General features: G+C 40.6%; 1 protein-coding gene across 4 annotated transcripts in view; it reads right to left on the bottom strand.

Moving 5' to 3' along the window:
* Positions 1-16,064, bottom strand: part of SEMA5A (semaphorin 5A) — a 492,799-nt gene that overhangs the window by 166,793 nt on the left and 309,942 nt on the right. For all 4 annotated transcript variants that reach the window (XM_082622624.1, XM_082622623.1, XM_082622626.1 and 1 more), the window contains 2 exons: positions 12,705-12,767; positions 1,286-1,384 (listed from right to left, as the gene is read on the bottom strand). In XM_082622624.1, the coding sequence (XP_082478750.1) occupies positions 1,286-1,384; positions 12,705-12,767 (162 nt within the window). The remainder of the gene's footprint in view (positions 1-1,285; positions 1,385-12,704; positions 12,768-16,064) is intronic.

The following is a 16,064-nucleotide window of genomic DNA, read 5'->3' as shown; positions in this document are numbered from 1 at the left end:
CAGCATTTGAGGAGCTGAGTAATCAGTGAATGAGGAAAGTTCTTTGGATGTGGGGAGGGACTCTTTTCTCTCCACTGGTTCCTTTACTCTTTTTTTTTTTTTTTTTGCGGTATGCGGGCCTCTCACTGTTGTGGCCTCCCCCGTTGCGGAGCACAGGCTCCGGACGCGCAGGCCCAGCGGCCATGGCTCACGGGCCCAGCCGCTCCGTGGCATATGGGATCCTCCCAGACCGGGGCACGAACCCGTATCCCCTGCATCGGCAGGCGGACTCTCAACCACTGCGCCACCAGGGAGGCCCGGTTCCTTTACTCTTACCTGAGAGGTACGAGAGCAGAGGGGTTAGGCAGGGGGGCTCAGATACACTGCCTGCTTTATTAGACGTGTAGCCCCGGGTAAGCTACTTAAAGTCATTAAGCCTCAGACTCTTATAAAGTGGTGACCCAGAGGATAAGCACCACATAGCGTGGATGTGAGGATGAAGCTGTAAGGTGCTTAGGAAAGGCCATGGTACCTAGGGATCTCTCTGTGAGCATCACTTCTTAGCATCAACATCCTCCCTTTCTTTCCAATAACTGAATGTTATTTGAAAATAATGAATACTAAAAGAAGATGGTAAGCTCAGGTCTTGAGAGAAAGTGTGTAACCAGGAAATTAACATAGTGATGTTTCTTCATCATGTTCCTGGAGGAAGACCAAATGAATATCCCAAATTAGGAAGATTACACGTGTGCTCTGATAACCCGGCAGTTCTACGGGTATAAGACCTGGAGGCTGAAAATTCCCCTGTCAATAATGACAGGTTAAAATAAAAAGACACAGGGTGGCATATAACTTTACTTTTCCTAGGGTTCCATTTGTTTGCTAGTTTGCTTTACTTTTTTGACACCCTTCTCATCCAATTTTTAAACTGTATCTTCTTCACTTGGATTATGATTTTAGATTATTTTAATACTTAACAGCCTCCCTACAATAAAGAAGAAAAAGAAATAAGAATACGTTTAGGATTATGTTTAGGGTCTGGTGGGAAATAAGCTGGTAGAAATGGTCTTAAAGCATATTTAAATTTAATTAAACAAGCTAGAATTATTACCAGTTCTTTATACAATCGTGTTATTAGTAATCGATCAGTACATCAAATATTTATTCAGTTTGACAAAAGATGGTTTTTTTTTAAATTAAAAAGCAACTCTTTGGAGAATAAAAACACGTTTAAAACTAGGGTTTTAATAGAATGTTTGGATTTTCCCGGTATTAAAATCTGTCAAAGCTCCACCTGAAGCCGTACCGTGCGGTTGGTGCAGACCGGCGTGAAAGCGTTAGTTCCACAGGTAAATAACCTGTCGCCACCCACCAACAGTACGCGGATGTAGTTCTGACATTCCTCCTGAAAAAATAAAAAGATCACAAGAAACTCATTAAGGAGGCCTGAGCGCAAGAGGAACGGTGGATATGAATACATCTTGTCTAGTTAATAGATTAGATGTTAATTAACCAGTAAAAACAAACACACAAACAAAAAAATCCTCTTGGATACTGACCAAAAAATAACAACAGAACTCTAAAACAGTCTGACTTTCTCTGCACACTTGCTCAATTGAGGATATTTGTAAAGATAGATATAAATATACGTTCAGTTAAAATCTCAAAGCATGTGTCTTCTTTTGATGAATGGGCTTTCATTTTGAGTTGTAGCTGATAACAGTGTGAGCACTAAATCGCCTTTGACATATATTAGGAAAATAAATAAACACTGCTCGTGAAACAGTGTCTTAGAAAACTTCCCCAGGTACTTGAAAAAACATGGCGAATGCTTCTCCAGATGCTAGGGTCACATGTGAAACTCTGCTTGCAAAGTGCAAGAAGTTTTACATAAAGTTCTCAAAATGCATACACAGCAAGAATCTATAAACATGTTTGATTCTTTGACGAAAAATTAAAATATAACTAATAAGTAAAGGATGTCTGTAACAAGAGGCATGAAAGCTCATGCGGAGGGATGACTCGCAGCTGAATTTTTTTCTGTGGTTGCAAAACATACATATAAATCTAGGACATGGTCATAGTAATGCAGGAACTTTCAGGTAGAAAGCTCTTCATTCATTCAGCCAGCAAGCATTTACTGATTAGATACTCTTTGGCAGAGACTGTGGAAGAAGTCACAATCTAGGCCCGTAGCGCAAAATTAAAATACACGGAGCTGTCCACAATCTCTAATGAGAGGTCACTGGAGAACAGCATATTGCTAACTCCAGAGGAGAGGGGAAGGGAGGAGGTGGAGGAAGGCTCCCTGGAGGAGATGACACCTGAGATAAGTTTCAAAGGAAGAGTAGGATTTTGTGAGGCTTCCTGGAGGAGGTACCCCCTGACACTTGCAGGATTTTACCGAGCAAAGGAGGGAAAACACATTCTCAGCAGAAAGAATGGACTGTGACAAGGCATCACGGTTGGAGAAAGCACAGTGCTTTCACTGTGTACAGAAGACGTAGACATAAGCTGGGGAGCCAGACATAGGCCAGGTGTGCCAGACCAGGGAGTTTACTTTTCATTCTGAACGTGAAGGAACCGTTTTATGTTTTTACTGCATACAGGTTTTTTTTTTTTAAACATCTTTACTGGAGTATAATTGCTTTACAATGTTGTGTTAGATTCTGCTTTGTAACAAAGTGAATCAGCTATACATATGCATATATCCCCATATCCCCTCCCTCTTGTATCTCCCTCCCACCCTCCCTATCCCACCCCTTCAGGTGGTCACAAAGCACCAAGCTGATCTCCCTGTGCCACTGCACGCAGTTTTGACCTGAGGTGATGTTTGTAAATGAAGGACCACTCTGGACCATGTGGAAGCTAGTGGAGATGTGAGATGGCAGTTCAGGAGACAGGTAAGGAAACTACTTCCATAATTCAATCCCTCCTGCTTCCGTGTGAAAGGTCAAAGTCGGACTCCAGCAAATGAACAGGAAATGGTGACTGATTAACCAACCAGACCTAGAAGATGCTGCATGATGATATATCTGTTTGACACACATTTCCCCAATCAGGAGGATCTGGATCTAAGGGCACAGCAATGCTCTCTTCAGTGGGGTGGAGCCTCAGTCTCCACGAAATGCTGATTTGCCATAACTCAGCCTGTGGCATGGCCTAGCTGTGGATATAAAATGAGCTAAAATATTCGAATTTGTTTTCTAACTGTAAAGTGAAATATCAAAGGTAGATAATTTTCCTAATACTACTACTACTAATAATAAAAGCAACAAATTACCCTGCAGTATAAAAAAACACACAAACAAACAAAAAAACAACTAATACTAAACTTTATTTGATTTATTTGTATGGAAATATGTTAATATAAATGTTTCAGACATTACATGAACTTTCTAAAAATCTTATATGTTCTGGTATAATGTTATAAGTCATAATTCTAGTTATTACTTTAAAATGTATATCTCAGAAATAACTAAATTTCCTTGTCAATTGCATTATTATGAACTTTCATCAAATCTTTAACCGTGGTCATTTTTAGACAGCTCTGGGTGTACTCTGATGCTTTTGCAAATATGTTCCTATAAAAGGGTCTCATCTTCAAGGAATTCATGGAAAAGACCCTGACAAGTACAGGTTTCTGGTAACTGACTGTACTGCTGAATTGAATGAATAAGCATTTTCAGAACTCTAATGGAAAACTGATGAATTCATAAAAGTGCTAACAAAAGACAAAGATGAAAAAAAATTAATTACATGGGACTGAGTGAACTGATGAGGATGATTATATTTTTTGACTTTCTGTTTGAATAAAAAAAAAAAAATCCCACAAGGACTCAGAGGCAAAAAATATACCAATCAATTTTCACTGCAAAGTAAAGGTGCTGTTACAGTGGAGAGTTCCTGGACTGAATGTCAATATTATGACACAGTGTGAGTGTGTTTCGTGTTTGGTAATTGAAATCCTTGTTGCTTTTGTTGTGGTCATCCATTTACAATGCTTGGTGTCAGTCTATTTATCTCCTGTAAAAATAAAATACAGTGTGTGTGTGTGTGTGTGTGTGTGGAAAAAAAAGGAACCAATTATCATTGGCTGCTAAACTGAAGATACTTTGAGGAAAAAAAAAAGACAGAATGAAAGATCGAAGTTAACTATTAGATGAATTAAGAAATGAGTGTCAAAAGAAGACAATAAATTGACGGACTGAGAAAGGTACACCTGATGGGGAGGCTTGTTTTGTTCTGTTCTGTTTTGCTTTTATACCTGAGGAAAGGGAAGGAGAGTTCTGAAGAGAAAGAACAAACCAAGACTTCAAAAAGGCACATCGTTATCCCTTCCCAGGGTCAGGGGGCTCTCACAGAGGAGGGGTACCCGCCTCAGAGAGCAGAGAGGCACAGAGTTTGCAGAGACAGGATCAAGGCCAGGGTGGAAACACCAGACCTAATGGCGTCTGAGGGCACTCCAGAAAGACAACTCGGGGAACACAGGGTTGAGACGGCTCTTGATGGCCGGAATGGACAAAGCAGACACAAAAATGACACTATAATAAAGAATGAGAGAAAATTACAGACAGTGGAGATTTTGTTTGTTTTCTGTTGCTGCTTTTAGAACTCTTTCACGAATGAGTCAAAATGTAAAATAACTTTTCGAGTTTCGTTTTTTTAAAGCAGGAGACTGACACAGGTAGAAATGCACTAGAGGCAGTCATATCACCGTGAACTTGGCCAAGGGTATGTTATTCCAAGAGAACCATCCCCATTGAAAAGACGTGTCCTCATGGCTGAGTCTTACGGACCCGGTGAAGAAAAAGCAAGGGCCTCTCATCAATTTGGGGAAGAGAAACAATAAAGATAACAGATGTGGTGTTTATCTTAACCTCCCAAAAGAAAGACAAAGTGAAAACAGGACTGTAGGTCATTAACCTCCTGAAGGCCCATCACAAACTTGATGAAGAACTAGAAAGATGCCTGGGGATGTGATACCCAGGATGCTGACGTGTGTCAGAGCAGAGGGACAAATCCAACTGGTTGTCAAAAAAAAAAAATCCTGGAAAAAAGTAAATGAGGGAGGGCACAATATTATTTCAATTAGAACAGAGAGGGACTTCCCTGGCGGTCCAGTGGTTAAGACTTCATCTTCCAATGCAGGGGGTGAGAGTTCGATCCCTAGTCGGGGAGCTAAGATCCCACATGTCTCGTGGCCAAAAAACCAAAACATAAACAGAAGCAATACTGTAACAAATTCAAGAAAGACTTTTTAAAAATGGTCCACATCAAACAGAATGTTTTTAAAGAATTAGAACAGAGAATTTAAAAAGTATGTTCTGGAAATCACGAGAATACACTGTGCCCTCTGGGAAAGGTTACCTGTGCTGTGTGTCTCCCCGATGCTGATAGGCTCCCCCAAGTTGAGTGAGGATGTAGGGAAGGAAGCAGGTAAATGTCAGGAAACAGGACAATCGGACATGGAGGCTTATGCAGTCTTTACTAAGAGGATGCAGGCAGTACCAGCTCCGTGAAAGCCGTATTTGCTTATGGTAAATTGGGCCTGAGGAGGGTAATGCTTTAGGTAAGGCCAGCATGCAAGGCTGGAGGGAACAGAGAAGAGGATGGGGAGGAGGAAGAGTTCTGTCTCATCACCAGCGAGGCTGCACGAGGTCTGCTCACCCTCTGTGTCCAATAGGAGGAACCACTGGAGGCGGGGTGATACTCTCGTGTTTCTTCTTAACTGTCCAGAGCTGAACTCATTCGCCCGACAGTCTGGGTCAGCTCAGCTCAGCCCCTCCCTGTTTCACTCCCCTAAATGTTCCCTCATGGTTAATTCACAAACTGCTCAACTGATTCTATCTAGAAGCAGACTGGATGTGAATCCTCAGCAAATAAATACATTGAAAATAACAACTTTCTTTTTCTTTTCCTTTCTTTTTTTTGATGAGAGATTGGAGAAAGTCCAAGCAAAACAGAATGTAAAAACAGAAATGGAAGAAAGCAGAAGTGCTTTGCTTTGGAGCAGAAGATCAATTTATGAATCAGTGGTGGCGCAGTGGTTGAGAGTCCGCCTGTCGATGCAGGGGACGCGGGTTCGTGCCCCGGTCCGGGAAGATCCCACATGCCGTGGAGCGGCTGGGCCCGTGAACCATGGCCGCTGAGCCTGCGCGTCCGGAGCCCGTGCTCCGCAACGGGAGAGGCCACAACAGTGAGAGGCCCGCGTACCGCAAAAAAAAAAAAAAAAAAAAAAAAAAAAAAAAATTAAGAATGACAGGAAATGGCCTGAGTGCCAGGCCCTATAATACTGAGTCTCTTAACGATGGTGATCTCTAAATCCAAATTCTCCAATGGGAAAATCTATAGTCTTATCACTTTGTTAGTCTTTGCTACAGACGGGCTTTTCACGGGTTATCTGAACCTACTAGAAGTACTGCTTGTACCACATGTTTTAAAATATAACATAGAAGTCCTTTTAGGAGGTTCTACTCTAGTTTTATCTTGTTTTTTCTTTATTTTTTTGCAGTACGCGGGCCTCTCACTGCTGTGGCCTCTCCCGTTGCGGAGCACAGGCTCCGGACGCGCAGGCTCAGCGGCCATGGCTCACGGGCCCAGCCGCTCCGTGGCATGTGGGATCTTCCCGGACCGGGGCACGAACCCGCGTCCCCTGCATCGGCAGGCGGACTCTCAACCACTGAGCCACCAGGGAAGCCCATAGGTTTATCTTTAAAATGAGCTTGTCTAAATGTCCAGGATAAGAATCTCACCTGAGAATTTGTTTCTTTTATCCCATTTCTGTAGCCCAAAAATGGCATAAGGGGATTTAAGGAATTTCAGTTTGCCAGGAAGAAACACTTTACATTCCCAAGGCTCCCGGGAGCCTGCCAGCACATGGCTTCTGTTGTTACAGTGAGACTCATCTACCTCACTTTGATAATAGCACTTAAACATTAAAATAACCCACTTGTGCCTGCAGTCCCACAGGTGGGTCAACCTGTCCTTGACTTTGAAGCAATTCCTGCTTGAATTGATAGCTGACATGCACAGTTGCTGACTCACCGAAAGAGCTTTTAGATGTGACAGCTGATGCCCACTTGATCTCAAGGACATAAGACCAAGGCCCCAGCAGAGAGAGCATGTGTTTGGGGACAATTTTCTTCATGAAATAACTGGGTTTGCCCTGCAGCACTTCATCATATTTATTTCCCAAACAGATGTTCTGCTTGAAGAAAGACTAACTGTGGATCTTGGTGGATCTTGAAAAACTATACCATCCAATCAGATGTAAATATATATATAACCACATACACACACATATATAAGACATATATATTACATATGAATATATATGCATACATATTACAGAAGCATTTATATAAATATATAGACATACTATTATGTCCATATTTAGATATATAAATATAGATATTTGTATGTATATCTATAAAACTATAAATATACAGATACACATATATATGAATATATATTAAAAGTGTATGCTATATAAGTGTATTAATAGAGTATATTATATATATTTCTTTACATAATGAGGTTGTTTTCAACTGAGCTGACTCCAAGGGTAACTTGTTAGGGAACCTCAATTTTATGAACCAAAATTTGGTATGTGTAATCTGCACAGGTTGTTAGTATCTAATCTTAAAGAACCCTCCATTTTTGGAGCAATTATACAGAATAAAGGCAGTTCTGTAGTGTGCTGCCTGCACCAGTTAACTCATAGCTTTCCAAATACTGGCACCTTGGATGAAAATGTTGTTTCACCCCCTATATCACAGGTTCCCAGGCAGGATGGCATCATGTTTTTCTTCTCTGGAATTTACCTGTTTACGAGCAGAATTTGACCACCTGGGAAGCAGGACCACAGGACACAGCAGGAAGAACAATACACAGAGCACTGGATTCTAATCAAAACTCTCCCACTAACTTGCAAAATCATTCTAGGAACTTGGTGTTAAAAATACTGAAATGAGATCACAAATGAGAATCTTTTGAAAATTATAAAGTATAATATGTGCATAAAGGAGCTCTTTCATTCCCTTAATAATCGGTTGTGTTTCCTCTGTCAAGTTCCTAAAGGTCATGGTAGGAAGGGCTTTGGCTTAGACATAATAACCCCAAGCAGACAAGGAGCTTTTGTTAGATCATAAGAGAATCGACTATTTACGTTTAAAATAACATTTGTGTAAAACACATTTAAATACTTCTAGAAGCCAATGTCTGTAATAATGTTTCAAAAATAACTAAATACAACAGATTTTATTATGAAACCTTTCTGAATCCATAAACAACACAGATTTCCCACTCCTGTTTTCATAGATAGGATGTTTAAGCCATTTCAGGCCAAGTCACCCCCTTTCTCCCAAGTGAGCTGAAAATTTTAAGTAAAATAGAATTCAAAGCTCACCAAGAATTGACAGTCTCTGTCCTCCCTTCTCTGCTACACAGGCCCAAATCAAAGATCTGGCTACATTTTCTTGACGTTGATTCCCTAAATGGTCATTTTAATCGATTGAATGTGAAATGATGTCCGTGTCGGTCCCAGCAACACGGGGAACACGAGGAAATGTGCCCTCTCTCTTCTCCCCTCTGCAGCCCGCAGAGGAATGCTCTCCCCAGAGGACTGAGTGGGCGTGAGCAGTACCACCCCTGAAGGCCCAGCATCTCATCCACGCTCCACATTCTTGGCTCTGCAGTAAAAGGCATTATGTGGAGAAGCACAGACCACTTTTCTTAGGGTAGGAAAAAATGAGTTCAGACAAAATGGCTGGCATTTTTCTCATTTTTGAGATGTCACATTTTGCATTACTCTATTTCAGGGAGAAGGGAAACTTTGTAAATCTGTGTGTAAGTTTTCATATTACTCTAACACCAACAAAAATAGAAAACAATTGAATTCTTATTTCTAAGCTCAGGGCTACTAAGAAAATCTGAATTCCATTCCCCCAAAGAGATGTTACATTTCAGTCAAATGGACTCTATGGAAATGTGTTCTGATTTGGCTCCTTGAAATGTCAGAACAGGGAAATTGGGGTGGAATGAATTCTGAATTCAGGGGCTAGACCTTTGGAGCTGTTTGTTTCCTTCCCTTCTGTGTTCCAGGAGCTGGGCTCAGGGTCCCTGATGGCTGCTGTGCCAGGTGCCACTTTAAGAAAGCCACAGAGATGCTATACAAGAGAAAGGAACTGGTAACAGAAAATGAAGAGCCCTGGATGTCCCTCTGTTCTCACCAGCCCTGGACCAGCCCAGCAGCGCTGCCTAGGCTGCTGCCATCCTAGACCTAACACATCATTTTGTGCACATGAACTTCATCGCACATGGTTCTGCTACAAAACCGAATTCTATTTCGACCAAGCGTAGGTTGTTCAAAACTGTCTGTGAGTTTATCAGTGTACTTCATGCAACCTAAAAGAATACGACATTCCTCTTTCTCACATTGGCACTTTGAAATTCATCTTCATCTGTCATAACATATTCATCTTTAAAAAAAAAATCCCATCCACACACGCAGTTCGAATCGATTTATAATGACTGAGGTTTGCCATTGTTCTTAGCCCATTGAAACCAGAAACATGTGGAACTTAAAGGTACGGTTTTCTTTGACAATGTTTGTTTTGCTCATTTTCTTTCTGTGTATCAGGAAACCTCAGTTACGTATAATAATGATCTGTCCTTTCTGTGAATCAAAGATATATTCCTAATAGACATGAGAGATGGCCTTTCCTGTGTGTTCTCTGGTTTTTACTTGCTTAATTTCTAAGCATCAAACAGCCAATGATCACAGCTTAAGGAAAAACATGGGACGATTTTGATTCAGCAGAAGCAACTTTTCACCCCAAGGAGTAATAATCTACTAGTATAAGGCCACCACAGGGATTGTTTTAAAATTGTCGACTCATAGACTATTAGCAGGAGAAACCTTGGCTAGATTAAGTAATTGAATGTTTTCCTTTAACACACAGGAGACTGAAGTCCACAGAGAGGACATTTTTCTAAAGCCCTTGAAATAAATACATAAGTGTGATCTAGATGAAATATGAAAGTGCTCTTAAAGGGAGAACAAAATTCAAAATAAACAATGTAAAAGTTGCCAATACAATACCATCTTGGGAGTTACGTCTGGGATTTTCACCCAAGTCACTGACCAGCAATGTCTGGAGACATTCTTGGTTATTCTTGGTTGTCATGATGGGTGAGAGGAATGACCGGAATCCAGCAGGTAGAGGCCAGGATGGACTCCAAAACAAGAAGTGGCTCCAGCATCGGGAGTGGTGAAGGCAGAAGCCAGATGAAGGCTTACGTGTTTGCTCGCTCCTTAGTGGAGTGGAGTCAAACAGCCACAACAGGCTGTGTCCCCGGCTCAACAAGAATTCACGTGGCCCAGCTCAGGGAAGGGGGCTGAATAAGTAAAACGCAGCCTGACCAGGAAATACAAATGGCTGCTGAGAAGTCATGCAGAGGGGGGTGGGACAGGTCAGGCAGGAACCCCTGAGGAGAGGGGACACACAAGTCCAGGGAGATGGGGGAGGGAGGTAGGGCGGGGGAGGGCAAGGTGGACGGGGAACAGTTAGATGGGGCCTCGGAAAGGAAGGGAGGCCCAGCCACCCCCCGACCCAGGGTTACCAACGACACGTGTCCCCAGACAGGCCTTAAGACAGGCAGGTGTCCACAAAGACTTTGGCTGGGTTTCCCTAAACTGAATAGGGCTGCTTGTGAGTGTATCACAGCCCCAGCAAGAAGGAAGGCGAGGAAGAAGACCTAAAGTACCAGAGGAAGATGAAGACAAGAGGAGAAAGGAGAGAAAAGAGGCAAAGTAAAAGGGAGAAGAAAGCATGAGCAGAATGAGGTCATAGACGGTGCCTAGGGACCCTGGGTGCACTGATGCCACCAGACAAAGGGGACAGTGTTGGCAGGAGAACCTTGGAGAGAGGCCAGTGCTTCCCATCAGTGGATCTTGCTAGAGGAAAGAAAGTCGTTTTTCCCACCCTCCCCCCCGAGGCAGACCTGCTTCCCCAGCTCTCACTCCTCACTATGGGGGTCTTACTTGTAGAATTTCTTGGGCTCCAAGATAAGTGAGAAGCAAAAAAAAAGGCAGGAACCCACCTGTCATATCAAACATGTAAGCGTTACAGGGAGGAGAGGACAAACCAAATAGGAAGAATGTTTTCAAAGGCTTCATACATAATTTATACAAACTCTTCTGAATTTGTTATAGAAGTAAATAAATTTACTATGTACTGATTTATTTATTTTGGGGGGTATTTTAAGAGACGATATTCTGATTCTTTGGAACCCGGTGCCACTTTTAAATCTACTTGTGCCTCTGATGCTTTATCTCAGAGGTATCTTCTGAGGTGAGATATCTTTCAGTAAACAGCATTCATTAATTTCTGCGTTTGTAAAATATCTCCAAGTGTTTCTCTAGCTCAGATCACATTTTCTTCCTTCTCTCTTTCCTTCTTCCTAGTTCTTTACTTCCTAGCTCTTTCCTAGTTTTGGGAAACCCAACGACTAAGTTTGCTGAGACCTGCCTCCATGTCTGACTCTCAAAACTGTTGAGTTAAAAGACAAAGAAACAGGGACTTTCCTGGTGGCACAGTGGTTAAGAGTCTGCCTGCCGATGCAGGGGACACGGGTTCATGCCCCAGTCTGGGAAGATTCCACATGCCGCGGAGCGGCTGGGCCCGTGAGCCATGGCCGCTGAGCCTGCGCGTCCGGAGCCTGTGCTCCACAACAGGAGAGGCCACAGCAGTGACAGGCCCGCGTATCGCAAAAAAAAAAAAAAAAAAAAGACAAAGAAACAGGAAATGAAATTGGGTAAAATAAAGTGCATAACCCTCTTGGACAAACACAGGTGGTATAAGGATCTTTTACCAGCACCCTCCCCATTTGCTGTATTTTTCCTCAAGCCCTTGGCCTTGGGACCACACTTTGTGCAGTGAGCCCTCTTTGCAGCTCCCTGTGAGTCTGCTTTACTCGGTGACCCAAAGTGTGATTCACATCGGAAAGGCCCACATTCCAACAAAGTATTAGATGATCACTAACAGAATGAGACACAATGAGCTTATGCACCAGCTGCAGAAGAGTTTCCTCAAGATGAGCCAGTGGGATTTCCTCAGAAACACAGACTTCCTTGGAAAAGAGACTCATGTATATTACTGAGCCCACCAGTCATGTGAAAGTAGGCCTGCAATGTGCACAGTAGCTCAAGAAATGTATTTCCAATGTTAGCTATAATCTGCTCTTTCCTTAGGAACTTGGTCATGTAGAGTTTCATATGGAGAGAGAGAGAACTTATTTTAAAGACATGTTAAGATGAATTATAAAAAAAACTCAAATCATTTTTGATATAGTAATTATATTTATCAAATACTTACTTTCTGGAGTTAGCTGTAAGATATGATTGGGATAAAGTAAAATAGTATTTTCAAAATTCAAGCCCATATCTTTCGAAATGACATCATAACCAATTAATTTCTTATCTTACTCTAATGACTGGGAGTGCAAATTAGCTCTGATCATATGTTCTGAATCCTAACAGCTGATTGTTGTTAATCTTGCTTCAATATTAAAACCTTGAGAATTTACTGTGCATATATTTTGAATCTTGCTTCTTTTTTTCAGTTTCCATGGCATCATAAGAGGGAATAGCCTTCATATTAAACGTTCCATGTACTCTCCTTCAAAAAGGTGATGACTACCCATAATGGCGTCTTCCTTACCTGGGACTTGCCTTTGCTGTAACAGGCCTTCTTGGTTGCTTCATCACACTCCCACTCCACAGCCTATAGGAAACACCAAAACAACAACAACTGAATAAAAGGACTTTGACTGAATAAAAGGGAAAAAAATAATAAGGTATCGGTAACCAGATTAGGTAAGGTAGGCACACCATGGCACCAACATTTTCATACTAACATAGAATTTACACCAAAAACATGGAATTCAGTCATGTGGGTTTATACTGAGCTTTCAAATTGAAGCATTTTAAAGGATTCACCCCCTAAGTATTTGCATTTATGCAGTAATAACGTGCTTTAAAACTAGTCACTATAAGAGAAGCACACGCCCTGAGTTGGTGACTACTTCACTGATTACAGAAACACTCATTTCAGTGAAACTACGGAAGAGATTCATAGGATGCTGAAAAGAGAAGCCTTGAAACAAAATGATCTAAATTCTCATTTAGAGGTGTATATCTTAGTTTAATAGTCTGTCATTTATCAATATTCAAGGGTAATGAAGCAAGAGTGATTTTACATATCCTTACTCCCCAAAGACATATATAAATGATGAATGGTCAATAAAATAAACAGCTCACGCAAAAGCCCATCTACTACTTCCTCCCAATGCCAATAATTTTTATACAGTTATTAGCTCTGGCTAAATACTTAGAGCCATGACTTTTAAAAATTTTCCCTCACTTTCTAAATCTAACTCATGATGATCAGTGTGATATGCATTCTTTCACATCTGATGCTAACCCACAAATGGACCTGTGATTAGTTAAGATAACATACAGCGCCTACTTCACAGGAAGCAATGATACCTGCAAACATTAATGGACAATATGTTGAGACTGTGAATCATATTTTGAAAAGATTTAAGCATCTGAGATATTTATCTTTTCCATTATTTTATGGAATGTGGACTTTCATAGGGCAAAAATATTTTCTCCATTCTGTCCACCTGTTATTACAATTATGTTCTATCTTACTATTAGAGTTGGATTTCTGAAGAATTCAAGATTTCTGAAGAACCAGTTAAATCATTATCAGAAAAAATCAAAGCAAGGGACAATTTATTTTTAATTTGGGTTATTGTTATGCAATAAACTAAACTAAGACAAAAATAATAATGTCAAATATTATGAAAGAGAATAATGCCTTCACTTTTACTTCTAAAAAGAAGGTTTTTTTGTTGTTGTTGTTAATTCTCCTAAACTGAGGAGAATAACAAAGTCATAGTAACACCATTATCTAATACCTACTGTTCTCCAAAGAATGTTACATAACAGAGATTAAAACATAAAATGCTGCATCTTGCATCTTATCTTACTTGGCAAATATGAATTCATAAGAAAAGTGCTCTAGAGAGAACCACTTCTGTGCCTTTCAAACAGAAACAATACTATAACTGTTTTCCCTTGTGCAGACTTAGAGATTTTTGTCTGTGTCAACATCTGATAAGAGAATTTGTTCATTCTTCCTGTGATGTTTTCCTGTTCATAAGGTTTAATAGCAACAATAAGATTACAGCTAATTAGCATCTAATGCAAACAAATGACTTGAATTCCTTACTAGAATGACAGATACTTTTATGAGAAGTGATGACACCTCCAGAGAAGAGATAAGAACTTCATGTACAGTTGCATAATTATATAGCCCCACAAAGCACAGGTAAAACAAGCACACTGTTGTTATTCTGAGTGGAGCTTTCCTTTAGCAGATCTGTGTATAAAAGCTCATTCTGTTGTTTTCATTTAAATAGAGATATCCATGCCTTTGCCCTTACTTAAACTCAAAACAGAACTGATACACTATGATACATTCTTTAGCAAAGTAGACCCCATAATAACTTGGATTTTATATCATCAAGAGGATTTAGAGTTATGGATCACAAAGAGGAATTTGTGCTCTATAATTACTATGAAAATTATTCAGTGAAATGATTTAGATAAAGAGGAATTCCTAGTGGCTCTCACTGGTTTAGTGATTTTGTTGAAAGTTAAATAGTAATGCTGCCTTCAGTAAACTTAAGAGCTGCAAGGGGCAGAGTTAGTTCCACAGTTACAAGAAGAATATTTATCGAATGCCATCAAAATTCCTCAAATCCTTCTGCTGAAAAGGCAAACAATCAGCTCCCCAAGTCTGCCTAAGGTCCAAGTAACCTTTGCATTTTCAAGATAAACACTGGCCAAGGATTGGAAGGGAATAGTAATAGAAAAAAATGTGAGAGTTCTCAAGGATATTTCATTGCTTTATCCAGTTTTGCCAGAAAGAGCAACTGCTCACACAAGTTTATTAGGCCAACAGAAAATAGGAAAAATCTTATAGATTTTTCTGAAGATGGTTATTAAAAGTAGCAAAGTTACTTTCCTGAGGCATTTTTTATTACAATATATCAACTTTCCAGTAATGTTCAAATCTAGAATTAATTAAAGACCATGATTGTATAGCTTTTCTGTTGATTCACTTTCCACCTGACTAGAAGGCAGGATAAAGGGAAATTATGTTAAGAATGGAACTGAACTACCTATTGTAACTGAACACGTGATTGGATGTCACAGAATTTGAAAAACAATGGAGTAGGAAAATGTGTCTTTTCATGACTGGCCTAAAACTGGGTGTTCCAGACTAATCACCTACTGTCTGTTCATTCAGCAAACTAGATTTTACCTATTTGACCACTTGGCAGCAATGGAGAAAAACACTTTCTCTAGAGAGAAATATGAATATCAATGGAACTCTCCAGTACCAGATTTCTCAAAGTTACTCAATTATTCTGTTTGAATTAGATTATGTTTTAACCTGGTCACAACTTTTCTTTATTCCACAAGATGTATTCTAATCAATTAAACTTCTTTAATCCAGCCTTCTTGTTCTATTCTCAATGGAGATTCATTGTTATTCTTTCATGCATCATAATTTTGGAACAAATCCCACTGCTGATTTATGAAGCCATCTTTCTGGTTGACTCCTTCTAAGACACTTTTCTACCCATCCAAACCTATGTTTATGACAGTCAAAACAAAGGCTAGGGCGTCCCTGGTGGTGCAGTTGTTGAGAGTCCGCCTGCCGATGCAGGGGACACGGGTTCATGCTCTGGTCCGGGAAGATCCCACATGCCGTGGAGCGGCTGGGCCCGTGAGCCATGGCCGCTGAGCCTGCGTGTCCAGAGCCTGTGCTCCGCAACGGGAGAGGCCATAACAGTGAGAGGCCCGTGTACCGCACAAAAACAAAAACAAAGGCTAAGGGTTCTATATTCTACATTTCAGATCTCAATGCAACAGTTATGATCTTCTATCCTGGGGATTAAATCTTTAATTTTTGTCATCTCTTGTCTTTTTCTATTGCACCAGA

The sequence above is a fragment of the Mesoplodon mirus genome (assembly GCF_964341445.2).
Source record: "Mesoplodon mirus genome assembly, chromosome: 5".
Taxonomy (NCBI): domain Eukaryota; kingdom Metazoa; phylum Chordata; class Mammalia; order Artiodactyla; family Ziphiidae; genus Mesoplodon; species Mesoplodon mirus.
Note: the sequence above shows the minus strand (reverse complement) of the source record. Positions and strands in the feature narration are given on the sequence as shown.